Here is a 14,851-nt window from a genome sequence, read left to right as displayed (position 1 = left end):
GTAAGTGACTACTCCAGGACTCCCAACAAAAAGGTGGCAAATGAAAGAACAGGGCACGTGAACATGGAGGACTCAATACACATTCCACTGAATGCAAAAGGCATTTAATAAACAGCTATTATGTGCCTGAGATAGACTCATAGGTTCATAGATTTAGAGCTGGAAGAGACCTCAGAGTTCATGTAGTCTAACGTCTCATTTCACAGATAAGAAAACTGTGGCTTAGAGAGATATCATGACCTGCCCGATGTCCCATATTATAAATGGCAGAGCCAACATTCAAATGCTGGTCCTCCACCCCACAAACCCAGTGCTATCTCCATTGGGATTGGCTACCTCTTCCAGAGACAAAGAAATTAAAAGGTCACTGCCCTTTAACAATGATTGACAGGTCAACTGTTTTTTTCCATAAAAATCTTCTGGGAAGTCTCTTTTCTCCTCACCTTCCAAATCTATCTCCTCAAACCCAGAACTGATGAAATTGCCAGACAGAATTGTGGGGTCACCAGAGTGAGCCTGGCAAAGCTACTCACCTCTGAGGAGAGGACTGCTCAGTCACCTGTCAGAATCTCTGGCCTGCTAACCAGCTACAGTTTGAAGGAATACCTCAGACAAACAATAGGAACTTGGTGAGCAGGTCCATACGAGGTTTGAAAACGGGAAGAGACAAGGAAACTGACAATAGGCGGTCAGCTTCCAGGGAAGATGGGGCCATCTACACACAGGGAGCCCAAATCTGGGCAAGTCAGCAATGGTATAATGAAAACAGGTAGTTAGGTGATTCAATGGATAGAGCACTAGGCCTGCAGTCATGAAGACATGAGTTCTAATTCGACCTTAGACACTTACTAGCTGTCTGACCTTTGGCAAATCACTTAATCTCTGTTTGCTTTAATCCACCAGAGAAGGAAATGCCAAACCACTCCAGTATCTTTGCCAAGAAAACCCCATGGACAGTACTGATGTGCTATGGTCCACAGGGTCAGGAAGAGTCAGATACTATTAAACAACTGAACAACAACACCACAAAAATAACACAAGTTTTGTCATATGAGAGGACCTGTCGTTTTAAATCCCAGCTCTACCACTATTATCTGTGTGATTTAAGGTGAGTCTCTTCCCTTCTTCTTCCTCAGACTTCTCCATTCTCCAGCAGCGCTCTCACCCTGAAAGATGCTTCTAACACTACAGCCTTCTCACTCTGGAAGATTCCTTCACTCTGTGACCCATCCTTTAGCGGATGAGTTCCTCCCAGAATCTCCATTTTGAGCAAGTACCTAGACCAGACCCATGCTCACTCCATCACTCCTCTCCAGAGTCCATTCCTGTTTTTTTGTTTTTGTTTTTTTAGGCAGTTGGGGTTAAGTGACTTGCCCAGGGTCACACAGCTAATAAGTGTCAACTGTTTGGTCTGAGGCCACATTTGAACTCAGGTCCTCCGGACTTAGGGTCGGTGCTCTATCCACTGCGCCACCTAGCTGCCCCCAGAGTCCATTCCTGACCCTTGACTTCTCCATGGCTCAAACTGGGTATCTTCCCTGCCCCACCCCTGCCTTGAGCTCTCTTCCATGTGCTGTCCTCCCCTACTAGAATTTAAGGTCCTTGACAGTATGAACTATTTTTCTTTTTGTTTGTGTTTATACCCAGCACTGTATTTATATCCCAGCATTTAGCACAGTGCCTGACACATAATAAGCACTTAATAAAAGCTTGATGACCATTGACTCTAACCAAAAAGCACTAATTATAAAGATAAAACTAAAACAGTCCCCGCTCTTGAGTTTACAAATCTACTGAGGGGAGACAACATACCCATGCTGGGCCACCAATGACACTATCAACTCCTCAACAGATACACCATATTTTATGTATGTATGTGTGTGTGTGTATGTGTGTATATATGTACATATATATACACACATATCTATCTATACACACACAAAAACATGTATGTATATGTGTATACATACATACATACATACATATACATATCTATCTATATATACTTACCAAAAAAATGTAAATTATATAAGCAATAATTTAAAGGGGAAGGTATTAGAAACTAGAGGGATCAGGAAAGGCTTCACAGGTCCCTTGAGCTAAGATCTGAAAGCAGCTAAGGATCCCAACAGGTGGCTGTAACGAGGGAATGCATTCCGGGCCTGGAGGACAGCCAAACCAAAAGCCCAGAAACCACAGAGATAGGAGATGCAATGCTATGTGTGAGGACAAGTAAGTGGCCAAACTGACTGGACCATTGTCTACATAAAGGAAAGTGATATGCAGTAAGGTTGGAAAGACAGGACAGGGCTTGGTTGTAAAGGGCATTAAATGCCAAACAAAAGAGTTTATATCCAATGGTACAGGTAGTAGATTATCTCTCTAGAGTTTACTGAGTGAGAGACATGGTCCGATCGATACCTCTTTACTTTTTTTGTGTGTTACTATTACTTTGGAGTTGTGTAGAGAACAGATCAGAGTGCGGACCATCTTAAGGCACTTCAGATGCCACAGACCAACTAGGAGATTGCTGCAATACTCCGGGCAAGAGTCGATGAGGGGTTGAACTAAGCTCACAGCTGTATGAGTGGAGAAAAGGTGACAGTATCTCGAAAACTAGGTCTAGACCAACATCTTATACTATACACCAAGATACGGTCAACATGGATACATGATTCAAGCATAAAGGGTGATACCATACACAAACGAGGAGAACAAGGAATAGTTTACTTGTCAGAGCTGTGGAGAAGGGAAGAAATTATGACCAAATAAGAGATAGGGAACACTATGAGATGTAAAATAGATAATTTTGATTACATTAAACTTAAAAGTTTTTGCAGAAACAAAAATAATGCAACCAAGATTAGAAGGAAAACAGAAAGCTAGGGGAAAAAATTATAGCAAGTGTCTCTGATAAAGGTCTCACTTCTCAAATATATGGAGAACTGAGTCAAATCTATAAGAATACAAGTCATTACCTAATTAATAAATGGTCAAAGGATGTATAAAGAGGCAGTTTTCAGACAAAGAAATCAAAGCTATACACATATACATACAAATATGAATACATATATCACATGCAGAGAAAGAACTGATGGAATCTGAATGCAGATTGTAGCATATTATTTTTCAATTTATTTATTTCATGGTTTGGGGTTTTTTTTAGTGTCTTCTTTCAAAACATGACTAATATGTTAATATTTTTATATGATTGCATATGTATCTCCTTTACCAAATTGCTTACCATCTCAGGGACAGGAAGGGCAAGTGGAAAGAAGGAGGGAGAGAATGTAGAACTCTGAATTTTAAAAAATTAATGTTAAAAATTAATTTAAAATGTTTTTTTTAAAAAAGACTTTGGCTGAGATATATAGAATGATAGCTTAGACCTGCAGTTCTCAAAGTGCAGTCTGAGAACCCCTTTGGATCCCCAAGATCAAAACTATTTTCATAATAATACTAAGATTTGTCCATTAAAATACTCTTCCCTTTTCCAACCACATTTCTGTGTGAGGATAGATTTTCTTCATATACTTCAAACAAAAAAACTATATCACAACAAATTGAATGCAGAAGCTGATATGAGCAGATATGAGAAGCTGTCTTCTATTAAGCCAGACATCATAAAGATTTGCAAAAACATGTAAAAAAAGTATGACTCATCTAAATTTTTTTTGTTTTGGAAGCTATAGCTGTTTTTCATAAAAATGTCATTTATGTTAACATGCAATGGGTATGTTACTATTATTTTAAATGAATTAATAAATATTTTTAAATCTTATTTTTAATTTCTAATATAAGGGTATGCTGGTAAATTTTAAGTAGCTCTCTGGAAAAGAATTTATGCATGACACCTTTTTTTTAGTTATCATTATCAGCATTTTCTTTATCACTTTTTTCAGTCCAGACAATCAACAAAACAATATATCAAGCCCTTCTTTGGAGTGTCTGCCAGCTGCAGAGGTGCAAATGCTCACACTGAAAATTTAACAATCAGAGCTGATAGGAGATGATGCCTGCACATGGCTAGACAAAAGTTCTGTAGGGTCCTCAAAAAAATTTAGGAGTATAAAGGGATCATGAAAACAAAAAGTCTGAGAACCACTAGCTCAGAAGATATTGTGAGTTCTCAGCTCTAAATCCATGATCCTATGATCATTAGTGAGGTAGCTGAAGAGCTCCCTTCAAAGGAAAAACCAGTCTGAACAAGTTGGTGACTGGTCTTTAGACAAAAGAAAAAAAAAAGGCAGAAACAGGGCAGGTGAGTCACAATCTAGAATACCCTCTGGATTATCAGCTCCCCAGCCTTTGACCTTTTACCTGATTTCACTGAATGGAGCCATAGTGCACAGAGCTGTAGGCCCAGTATCAGGAAAACCCGAATTAAAATTCAGCTTCAGACTTTGACTTACTAGATGTGTGACCCCGGGGAAAGTCATTTAGCCACTGTCTGCCTTAGTTTCCTTAACCGGAAAATGGGGATAACAATAGCACCTACCTTACAAGGTTGTGAGAATCAAATGGGATAATAAAATGTTTAGGAGAGTGTTTGGCACATAGAAGGTGCCAAATAAATGGTAAGTAACTGTTGTTATCATAATTATCTTCTTCTGGGTCAAATCTTGCCTATTCTTGGATCACATTTATTCCTTGCAACCTGGTCAGGCTATTGAAAGGGTCCTCCTCCACTTTTTAAGGAAATGAGGGGGCTGAGAATGGTATTCATCCCAGAACAGAGTGAAGCCTGGAAAGTGTCATGTGTAGTGGAAACCTCATACTTCAAATCCTGGTTCCAACACTTATTAACTGTATGGCTCTAGCAAGTCACTTCATCTTTCTAAAAGACTGTCATGTAGAGAGGAGTCAAATTCATTCTATTTTGCTCTAGAGTGCATAGATAGCTAGGAGCAAAGGCTAAGAGTTACAGTGCGGCAATTTTGTCAGGAAGAATTATCTAACAATTAGAGCTGTCAAAAGTGGAATCTGCTCCCTAAAAAGTGAGTTCCTCATCAATGGAGGTCTTCCAATGAAGACTAGATGACCACTTGTCAAGACTACCGCCAATTCTAAGAAATGATGAACAGGCTGACTTCAGAAAAACCTGGAAAGACTTGTATGGTCTGATGCTGAGTGAAATGAGCAGAACCAGGAGAATGCTGTACACACTAACAGCCACGTTGTGCGACGACTAATATTGATAAACTTAACCCTTCCAGGCAATTCAAGGTTTAAGACATCTCCAAAGGCCTCATCATGGAAAATGCTATCCACATCCAAAGAAAGAACTATGGAATCTGAATACAAACCGAAGCATGCTATTTGCTATTTTTTTTTCTCTTCTGTTAAGTTTTGTTTCCTCTTTCTGGTGGCTCCTCCTATTGGTTCTAATTCTTACTTACAACATCACTAATGTGAAAATATGTTTAATAGGAATGTAAATGTATAGCCTATATCAGATTGTTCACAGTCTTGTGGAGGGTGGTGGGGAGGAAGGGGGAGAAAAATTTTAAACTTAAAAGCATATGGAAGTGATTGTTGATAAATCAAAACAAATTAATTTTAAAAAAAAAAGACTACTGCCAAGGGAATTCCTGCTCAGGTATAGATAAATTCTACAGGAAAAAACTCAAGTCTTGCTCTCAGAAAACACATAATGTAATTAATAGAGTAGAGAAGACTGGACACAGAGATACAAGTAAGATGTGGTGATGAGGGCAAAACAGAGGTACAAAGTGGTATAAGAACATGAAGGAGAAATCACATCCATTTGGGGAAATGGGAGTCAGGGTAGCTTCATAAAGTTGGCTTCAAAAGGAAAGGATTCTATTCTCCTGCTCAATGAGCTCTGCCCCCCCCCCTTCCCCCCAAGCTCCCTATTACCTCCAGGATCAACTCCTCTGTTTATCAATAAATCTCTTCAGAATCTGGCCTCTTCCTACTTTTTTATACTTTATCCCCTTCCCCACCCCCTCCACTTATTCTACAAGCCAGCAAAGCTGGCATATACAAACACAATATCTTATCTCTCATCTCCATGCCTTTGGACTGGCTTTCTTCCATACCTGGAATATTCTTCCCCTTCCTCACCACCTCTTAGTTTCTTTATGGGTTCCTTCGAGATCCAGCTCAAATCACACCTTCTACAGAAGGTCTTTCCTGGTTCCCCCGAGCTGCTAATGCCTTCCCCTCTCATAATACCTTACATCTACTCTACCTACACTTTGTATATACCTAGTTGTGGTACATGTTGTCACCATTAGAATGTAAGGTTTGAATGGGATGTCCCAGGGAAGACTTCTCAGTGTAATTAAGGTTAAGGTAATAAGTTCAGAAGGTAGTGTGAGAAATGAACTCTCAGAAGTGAAGGCTCCTCAAAGGGTCAAATAATTCTTGATTATTACTTTCAAAATCCTCCCCCACTCAGACCCTGTTTTTAAGCACTTAACAGAAAGAATAAGCCCTGCCCCACCCCCAACCTGAGCCGTTTGCCCTTGGCTTCCAGCCTCTTTTCTTGTCTTTGAATTTTGTGCCTGGAATGTAAGCCTCACCTCCCAGTTAATGGGATAGGAAGAAACTTTCCAGCTTAGAATGTAAGCCCACCCCCAGTTAAGGGGGGTAAGGTATAGTGGTAGGTAGAAACGTTTGCGTAGTGGGCGGAGATTTGCTTTCATAACGCGGCCCCTGTTACTGGGTCTCTCTCTCTCTCTCCCCATGTGTATCGAAGGAGCAGACAGCCATCTCTCGAGATTGTAATAAAGGTAACCTTTGCTTTCCACCTTGAGAAGTCTCTGAGTTTAATTTGGGTTAGGGTCACTGTCTCACACAGGTTCTTGAGGGCCTAGACTATTTTTTGCATTTCTTTGTATCCCCCCACCCCACTGTTTACACAGTGCTTGGCAAATAGTAAGCACATAAAATGCTTATTGACTTGGGAGGACTTTCCAGGTATATGGGATGAGCTGACCAGCTACAAAGAAAAGGGCTGCACTAGATCTGGAACACCTGGCAGTCCAATTTGGCTACAATTACTCAGTCCTGAAAATAAGTGAGAAACATAGAAAGGTAAGTTGAAGACAGGCCATGTAGAACCTCAAACACAAAGTCATTGTAATTTATGAAAGGGTTAGGGAGAACAGGAACAAGGTCAGATCTGTACCTTAAGAAAATCACTTTGGTAGCTCTGTGTTGTAATTGTTGAAATGTTACAGAGAAAGAAATTACAAGATCTGGCAACTGCCTAGATATGTAGGGCAAATGAAAATGAGGAGTCAAGGGGGACACGAAGGTCAGGAACCTGAGTGACTAGAAAGATGAAGGTGCCCTTGACAGTAATAGTGAAGTTTGGAAGTGGGGTGTGTGAGAGAGGAAAAGAGACTCAGTTCTGATGGGGTGCTTGGGTGCTTATGTTTGGGTGCTTGTACTTGGACCCCAATTTCTCCCTAGCCTCAGAAATACTGTCTCTGACAATTTCTCCCCAGCCCAAGGACACTGTGCCTAGCAATTACTCATGAGTGGGCCCCAGCAAGACCCTTATCTCTCTCCCTGGTGCAGTTCCAAACAGCACCTGAAGGAATTATTAGTTTGAACTGGCTTTGCACTGGGTCATAAAGACATTCTTACCCACTGGACTATCTATACTACCACCCTACCTCATTATCTATATCCTAGACTCCTCATTAACTATATTCTAGACTTAAAACATATGTGTACTCCCTACATCTGTCTTGTCAAACAATACATTAATTGGTGGCAGACTGGACAACTCTCAGTTACTCCTGAACTCTAGTTAACTTGGTGACTTAGCAGGCCTAAAACCACACCTCCATGTGGCCCCCCTTGTGGGCTTTTCCTAGTGAACTCTGGGTAAAACCCCTGCACAGTAGGTACAAGAAGTGCGTGTTCTTTTAAGAACTGACCACTCCTTAACCACTCCCTAATCCCACCTTGAATCACCTAGTTAGCATATTTGGCACATGTTTTATTGTATTTTATCCTATATAAACTTTAACTGTACCCCTTTAAGATCGCAGGATCCTTAAGAATCCTTGCCTGCTGAAAAGTGTAACAATAAACTTTTCCTCTGGCTGGAAGAAAATCTGAGTTGATTTCATTCAGGCAGGGCCTGACTTCGAGGGGTTCCCAGTAGCACCCCCAAAGTCCTAGACCTCTTCAGTTCCAGTTTGGGACATGTCATTGAAGAGCTTATGAGATCACCAAATGAGAGAGAAATGAGAGAAAAGAGAAGGTGGACAAGTCAGTCAAAGAGTCAACTAGTGATGAAGTCTAGAGCTTTAGGGGTGCTGGGACCCTGAGATCACGACACACTGGCCCTGCCTCAATGAATTCAACCCAAATCTTCTTTTAGCCAGAGAAAAAGTTTATTAGAGATAAACCACAGGCCAGGTGATGCCTGTAAGGACTAGTGGGTATGAGAAAGTCTCAGCCTTTAAATGGGGGCCAAGGTGGATCTTATATGCACTCAAATTAATTTTGAGTGACCAGAGGAGGGGCTGGGAAGAGGGTCTGGGTGACTTCGGGAGAATTCTGATTGGAATGTCTGTGAGACTGAATAGACAATGGGGATAGATAGATTGAATAGATAATGAAGGGGACTGGAAGGAAGTGGATCAAGGGTGAAACTAGGGCTTTCAAAGGGAGATAAGGAGAGTGGATAAGGAAAAGCCAAGGAATGGAATATAGCCTCAGGTAGACATTTGAGACCAGAGCCAGGTAAAAAAAAGTTTAAGGGTTTTCTGGGGCCTGTAGACAAATGGAGCCAAATTCTTTTTGGGGCAAGGGGCAAAGGTCTTGGCTTGCGCCCATACCCCATCACTAGCATTTAGGCACGTATAACATGGCAGGCTAAGAACTGGAGATACAAAGCAAACTACTATGTACAAAGAAGATCCACACAAGATGTACAGCAGGAAGAGATTAACATTAGCATTAACAAGTCCTTGCAAAGTGAACAGGTCAAGGAAAGACAGCCAAGTGCAGCCTCCAGGCCACATGTGGCCTTCCAGGCTGAAATTCCCCACCCCTGGCCTAAAGGAAGAGGGGGTGTGACCAGGCTAATAAAGATCCTAGCAAAAGAGACTAAGAGAGGATCATAAAGACAAAGAACCAAAAGGGACAGTCACAAAAACCTAGGAGAAACGCTATTCGGCAGGAGAAGGTGGTCAGTCAGCAGTGTCAAATACTACAGAGAGGTTAAGAAAAATAAGCATCAATAAGAGGTCATATTTTATTTGGCAATAAACAGTCAACAAGTCAGAAGCAAACACTTCTGAGGGACAGGGTCAAAATAGAGAATAAATAAACGGGGGGGGGTGGGATAGGATTGTGAGAGATGAAGTCTCTGAAGTGAAGCCTCCTCAAAGGTCAATAATTCTTATCACTTTCAAAATCCTCCCCCACTCAGACCCTGCTTTTAAGCACCTAACAGAAAGAATAAGCTCTGCCCCCAACCGGAACTGTTTGTCCTTAGCTTCCCCACTTTCTCTTGTCTCTGGGATAAGGGAGAAGGGGGTTGAGAAGGGGAGATTGCAGTGGATTTCGGTTTCCTAGGAATTACCTAATTCATGGGAATTGGGCCCTAAACCTCCTCTTGGTCATCACACCACTGCTAAGTCAGCATTAGGTTTACTAAATAAAGACATGTATATTTGGATTGGCTATACCCTGTTTCCTTGTCTTTGAATTTTCGGCCTAGAACGTAAGCCCACCTCCCAGTTAAGGGGACAGGAAGATTTTCTTTCATGCCTAGAATATAAATCTGCCTCCTCAGCCAATGGGAGTAAGGGATACTGGTGAGTGAAGGTTTTTTGCGTTAGGGTATATAATCTCATTTTGCTTTCTGTGCCTCGCCTCTCTCAGGGGTGTACTGGAGGAGCAGATGCCCAATCTCTTGAGAACCTTTGCTTTCCACCTTGAGAAGTTTAATTTGCATTAGGGTCAATGTCCCACACAGGATGAAGGGAAATACACTTAATTTTTCACAACATGACTACTATGGGAGTGTTTTGCATGACTATACATGTATAACCTGTAAAAAAAAAAAGTGGGGAGACACTGTTGGAAAGCCTGCTTTAAATCTGCTAGGGCTATTGCCTCTTCCAGGCTCCATTTGAAAGAAGCAGGCTTTTAGGTGTCATGAGAAATATGCAGGTCAGGAATTATGGTGGAGAATATGGGTCCTCCAATAGCCAAAGATTGTAATAAATCTTTGAACTTGCTTTTTAGTATGTGGGAGAACGATTATTGTTCTTATTATGCTTATTATGGATTATATTTATTATTAATTTATTATGGATTAAATCCAGAATTAACTGGATATTCGCTATCTATTAGTCCCCAAACCTCAACTGAGAAGAAAAGACTCTGGATTTTCAGAGTCTTGAGCTCCTCATATGAGCCAATGTCTGACGTTCGCCCTTTAACGTGGATGTTAGCTGTGGCCACATCCAGCTTAGTCAGCTAAATAGCACTAATGTAGTGGTTGATTTCAATGTCCTTAGGAAGTGGGATCTCTTTTAGGTATCTGCCCACCATTCTAGCCAATATAAAGGAGAATTCAAATAATCCTAAGGAAGATTGATGAAGGTATACTGAACTCTGCCCCAGGTAAAGGCAAAATGCTCCTGAACGGAATCAGCTATAGGAATAGAGAAAATTACACTAGCAAGATCAATAACCTCTTCCCATTGACCCAAGCTTGGAGCTACCTGGCCCACCATGTTGACAAAGCCATAACACCTCACAAAACAATGTTGAATATAGCTTCCTATAGTCCTCTGTAAGTCTGCCTTCTCTATTCACACAGGGTTATTAAAGGGCACTTTAATGTAGTGAAGTACAATCATCTTCATCTTGATCACTAGGGAGGAGAAACCTTTTACACCCCTTTGAGTATTATTATATTGTTCAATAGTAACTATATAGGATCATTCTACCCACAATGACTGGTATTGAAGTTAGGCCCAAGGCTCAAGAAGAGGATGTGAAAAGACAAACACCATTTGTATGTGTTATATCTTTGCATATGTTATATTCTCACTCTATCCTCCACTCCAGCAGAACAGAAGCCTTGGAAATTTGGAAACTTCAGTGTTGCAACAGGCATTCTAGGGAGTGGTATGGCCCATAGAAATGCTGATAAGGCAAAGAGAACCAGAGTCACTGTGTGCCATCCTCATAAAATAATATTGCCTTGGTATATGAACCAAGCTACCATTTTTTTCCAACACCTAAAGAATGTTATCTTGTATTATGTTTCCTTGAATATTTCACGTTGACTTTCTTGGCTTTGATAATTGTTAAGCACTCTTCCTGGGATTTGGGATTTAGTTAAACACTGGTTTAGCCCCATCACAGCATTCTTTTTCCTCCCCAGATCTTGTTGATAGCTGCCACACACCAGTCTATGCTTTCCCAATCTCTTCTAGAGAGCAATGAGGTGCAACAAAGGCAGGGGCCTTTGTTGTTTGTTGTTGTTATTATTGTTGATGGTATTGTTTTTACATCAGATCACATGTTTATGGTCACACGATAAACCAAGAAAATGGCTTCTGGACACATGAATATAGCGAATCCACAATCACAACTATCCATGCAGAATAGGATATAATCTATGCAATCTATCCTCCCGATGTGTGTAGGAAATCCCTCTGATGTCTCCTCCGATAGTTTATGACTAAAACACCTGAGTTGGAAAGTTCTTTAGTAATAGGAAAGAGCCTCTCTTTATATTATTGGTGACTTTCCTTAAGTGAGATGTAGGTGCTGTTTGTATTTTTAAATTGCAATTTTAATTCTTTTAGGTGATCTTCTATTGTTCCTTATGAATAAAGATTCTAGAATAAAAATAATAGTCAACAAGTATTAGTTAAGCACTTACTAAGGGCCAGAAATTATGCTAAGCACAAAGACAAGAATAAGCTGCACTCAAGTAGCTCACTTTCTAAGGTAGGAGACAAGAAGCAAACAACCAGTGACATCTAAGATATACCCGTAATCTGGAAGTAATTTCAGAGGTAAGGCACAAGGGGGTTTCCGGGCCTGAGGCAGAAAAAACCACCCGAAGATGAGATTTTTGCAGAATCTTGTAGGAAGCCTGGGAAGCCAGGAGGTAAAGGTGGGGAGAGAAGAGTATGCCAGTGCCAACGCATTGAGAATACTGAGATCACTGAGATCACTGGTACTTTGGAGGGGGCCATATGGAGAAGCCACCCTACAGAAAAGTGATGTATCACTATTTTGCAAACTCCCACACTACAATGACTTCAAAAAACTCAACAAGATGAAATCCTGATGTGGATTCTAAAAAAAGCAAGCTGGGCATGAACACATAAAGTTCTTTATCACCTTCACAGTGAGAACACAAGGGTGGTAGAAACAAACTGCACTTCAACAGTCAAGTTCAAAGTTTGTTTCTTATTTTTGCAGGACGAGGGCTGAGCGCAGGAGCCAGGGTATGGACTTTGTAAACTCTATCTGGTGGATTTATGTGTGACTGTCATAAGGATTTGGTGTCATTGCCAGGCATGTGAGATGGGAACTAAAAAAAATAAGTGCCAGCCACATGCGCAAAAAGTCTTTACAAGCATAGAAGCATTACCCTGAACAATATGAAAAAGACCAGACCACCCACAACCCTAATATAATTAGAATATATCAGATTTATGAGTATGTATTTGGCCAAATCCTCTTTCAAAAACACTGCAGGATGGTGGTAATTTCTTCCTAGGTGTAATGCTAGACGTAGGAACCATCTAAGGCAGAGGTTCTTAAACTGAGGTCCACAGACCTCCACGCCCAAGCGGTCCATGTGGTTTCAGGAAGTCTGTGAATTTGCATGGTGGAAAAAAAAACTAAGTCTTTATTTTCACTAACCTCCAACTGTAATTCAGCATTTGCTTCCTGTTATTTAAAAACATCATTCTAAGAAGGGGTCCATAGGCTTCACAAGATTGCCAGAGGCTCATGACAAAAAAAAAAGTTAAGAACCCAGCTTTAAGGTAATCAAAAATATCATTAAATGCACAGGTCAGAAGGCCTTAATGCTGGAAAGATCCATAAGAAGTCACTAGTTCACCCCTCCTCATTTTTTGGATGAGGAAACTGTGACCAGAAAGGTAATAAGACTTGCCCACTGAAGAGCCAATATTCAATTGGAGGGACTTGAATAACTTCAGGTTCAGGAAGAAGGTGGAATGCTCTTTATGAATATTTATTTTTTTTGGTGAGACAATTGGGGTTAAGTGACTTGCCCAGAGTCACACACAGATAGTAAGTGTTAAGTGTCTGAGGCTGGATCTGAACTCAGGTTCTCCTGACTTTAGGGCTGGTGCTCTATCCACTGCGCCACCTAGCTGCCCCCAATAAACATTTATTAAACACCTCCTATGAGAAGGCAACAAATTTTCAAAATCACCCCCACAACCTGCAAAACTGTATCATTTAATATTACTCCTTCCTCCCTCTTTGGCTCAAGTGGAGAGAGTGCCTGGCCTGCAGTCAAAAAGACTCATCTTCCTGAATTCAAATCCAGCCTCAGATACTTACTAATTGTGTGACCCTGGGCAAGTCACTGTTTGCCTCAGTTTCCTCATCTGTAAAACTGAGCTGGATTAGAAAATGGCAAACCACTCCAGTATCTTTGCAAAGGAAACCGTAAACGGGGTCGCAAAAATTCGGACACCACTGAAACGACTTAACAATTATATACGTAAGACATAGAGTTTCCAAGTGCTTTCACATTTATCTCGTTGGACCCTTATCTCTTGAGAGGGAAGCGGGCTGCATCCCTATTCCAGGGCTACGGAATACCGAAGCTTGGGAAAATTAAGCGACTTGCCAAGATCCCGGTGCTTGGTCGGGACGGGAACACACTTGTGAACAGCCGCAGATTCTAGCCCACGAGTTTGCACGTGCATTGTTTTGCCTCTTCCTAGCTGGAGAGAGAATGGGTGGGGAAGGGGATGCCAGGCATAGAAGTAAGTGGTGGTGAGGCGTCTAAAAAGTCTCTTCTCATTCATGTGCGCGCGCGTGTGTGCACATACACACACATACATATATCTATAGGCCTTGACTGGATAGTTCTCAATCCTCCGAAGGGCCTGTTTTTAGCTCCAAATCTCGCTGCCATCGCGTGCACACGGATTTCCAAGTCGCGAAGCCTTAGGATGCAAGCATTGCATTTATTACCGAGGAGCGAATGAATAAGTAACTTTTTTTTTTACAAGCAACATGATTACAACTGAGACAAATGTTTAACTTGAGACCTGCAGCCCAGGCTCCAGACAGGACGCAGATAGACTTGGTTCCCCTCGCCCCGCGTGGCCCTCCCCTAAGGCACCGGAGCGCGGGCCGGGGTCTCCGCGGACGCCGTCCTTCCCGACGCCCGGACCGTGCTCTCGCCCTTCTCCATCCCTTCCCCCGGACCCCAGAACCAGTGGATCTCGCGCTCCGCGCCGCTGCCGGCCCGAGCCTCCGCTCCCTGGGGCGCCCACGTGGGGCCCGGCCTGGCCCCCTCCCCTCGGACGGCCGCGCTGATTGGCTCCGAGCCGGCCGGGGCCTCGCGGGGCGGCCCCGAGACCCGGCTCTTCCGGGCCCCACGTGCAGCCCATCCCCGCCCGGCGGCGCTCACCTCAGCAGCGGCGTCGCCTCCACCTTCGGCTTTTTAGCCTGAGGCTCCTCATCTGCCGCTGCCATCTTCGCGCTCCCTCCCTTCTCCCGCGCCCCTCGCCAAAGAAACACCCCTCCCCCCGAGGCCACGCCCAGACCGCGCCCCCTTTCCTCCCTCCGCCCCCGGCCTTCTCGTGGGCCGGCCCAGGATACCCTCTCCTTGGGC

At 42.4% G+C, this 14,851-nt stretch overlaps 1 protein-coding gene across 1 annotated transcript in view; it reads right to left on the bottom strand.

Annotated features, from left to right (window-relative positions):
- ADK (adenosine kinase) overlaps positions 1-14,754 on the bottom strand; it is a 616,356-nt gene extending 601,602 nt beyond the window's left edge. The window contains exon 1 of the mRNA XM_021006126.2: positions 14,648-14,754. Within this exon, the coding sequence (XP_020861785.1) occupies positions 14,648-14,712 (65 nt within the window). The 5' untranslated portion in view covers positions 14,713-14,754. The remainder of the gene's footprint in view (positions 1-14,647) is intronic.
- Between the last annotated feature and the right edge of the window lie 97 nt (positions 14,755-14,851).

Source organism: Phascolarctos cinereus, unplaced genomic scaffold (genome assembly GCF_003287225.1).
Source record: "Phascolarctos cinereus isolate Bilbo 61053 unplaced genomic scaffold, phaCin_HiC Scaffold_3;HRSCAF=262, whole genome shotgun sequence".
Lineage (NCBI taxonomy): Eukaryota > Metazoa > Chordata > Mammalia > Diprotodontia > Phascolarctidae > Phascolarctos > Phascolarctos cinereus.
The sequence above is the reverse complement of the archived record's forward strand: the minus strand, read 5'-3'. Positions and strand labels throughout refer to the sequence as shown.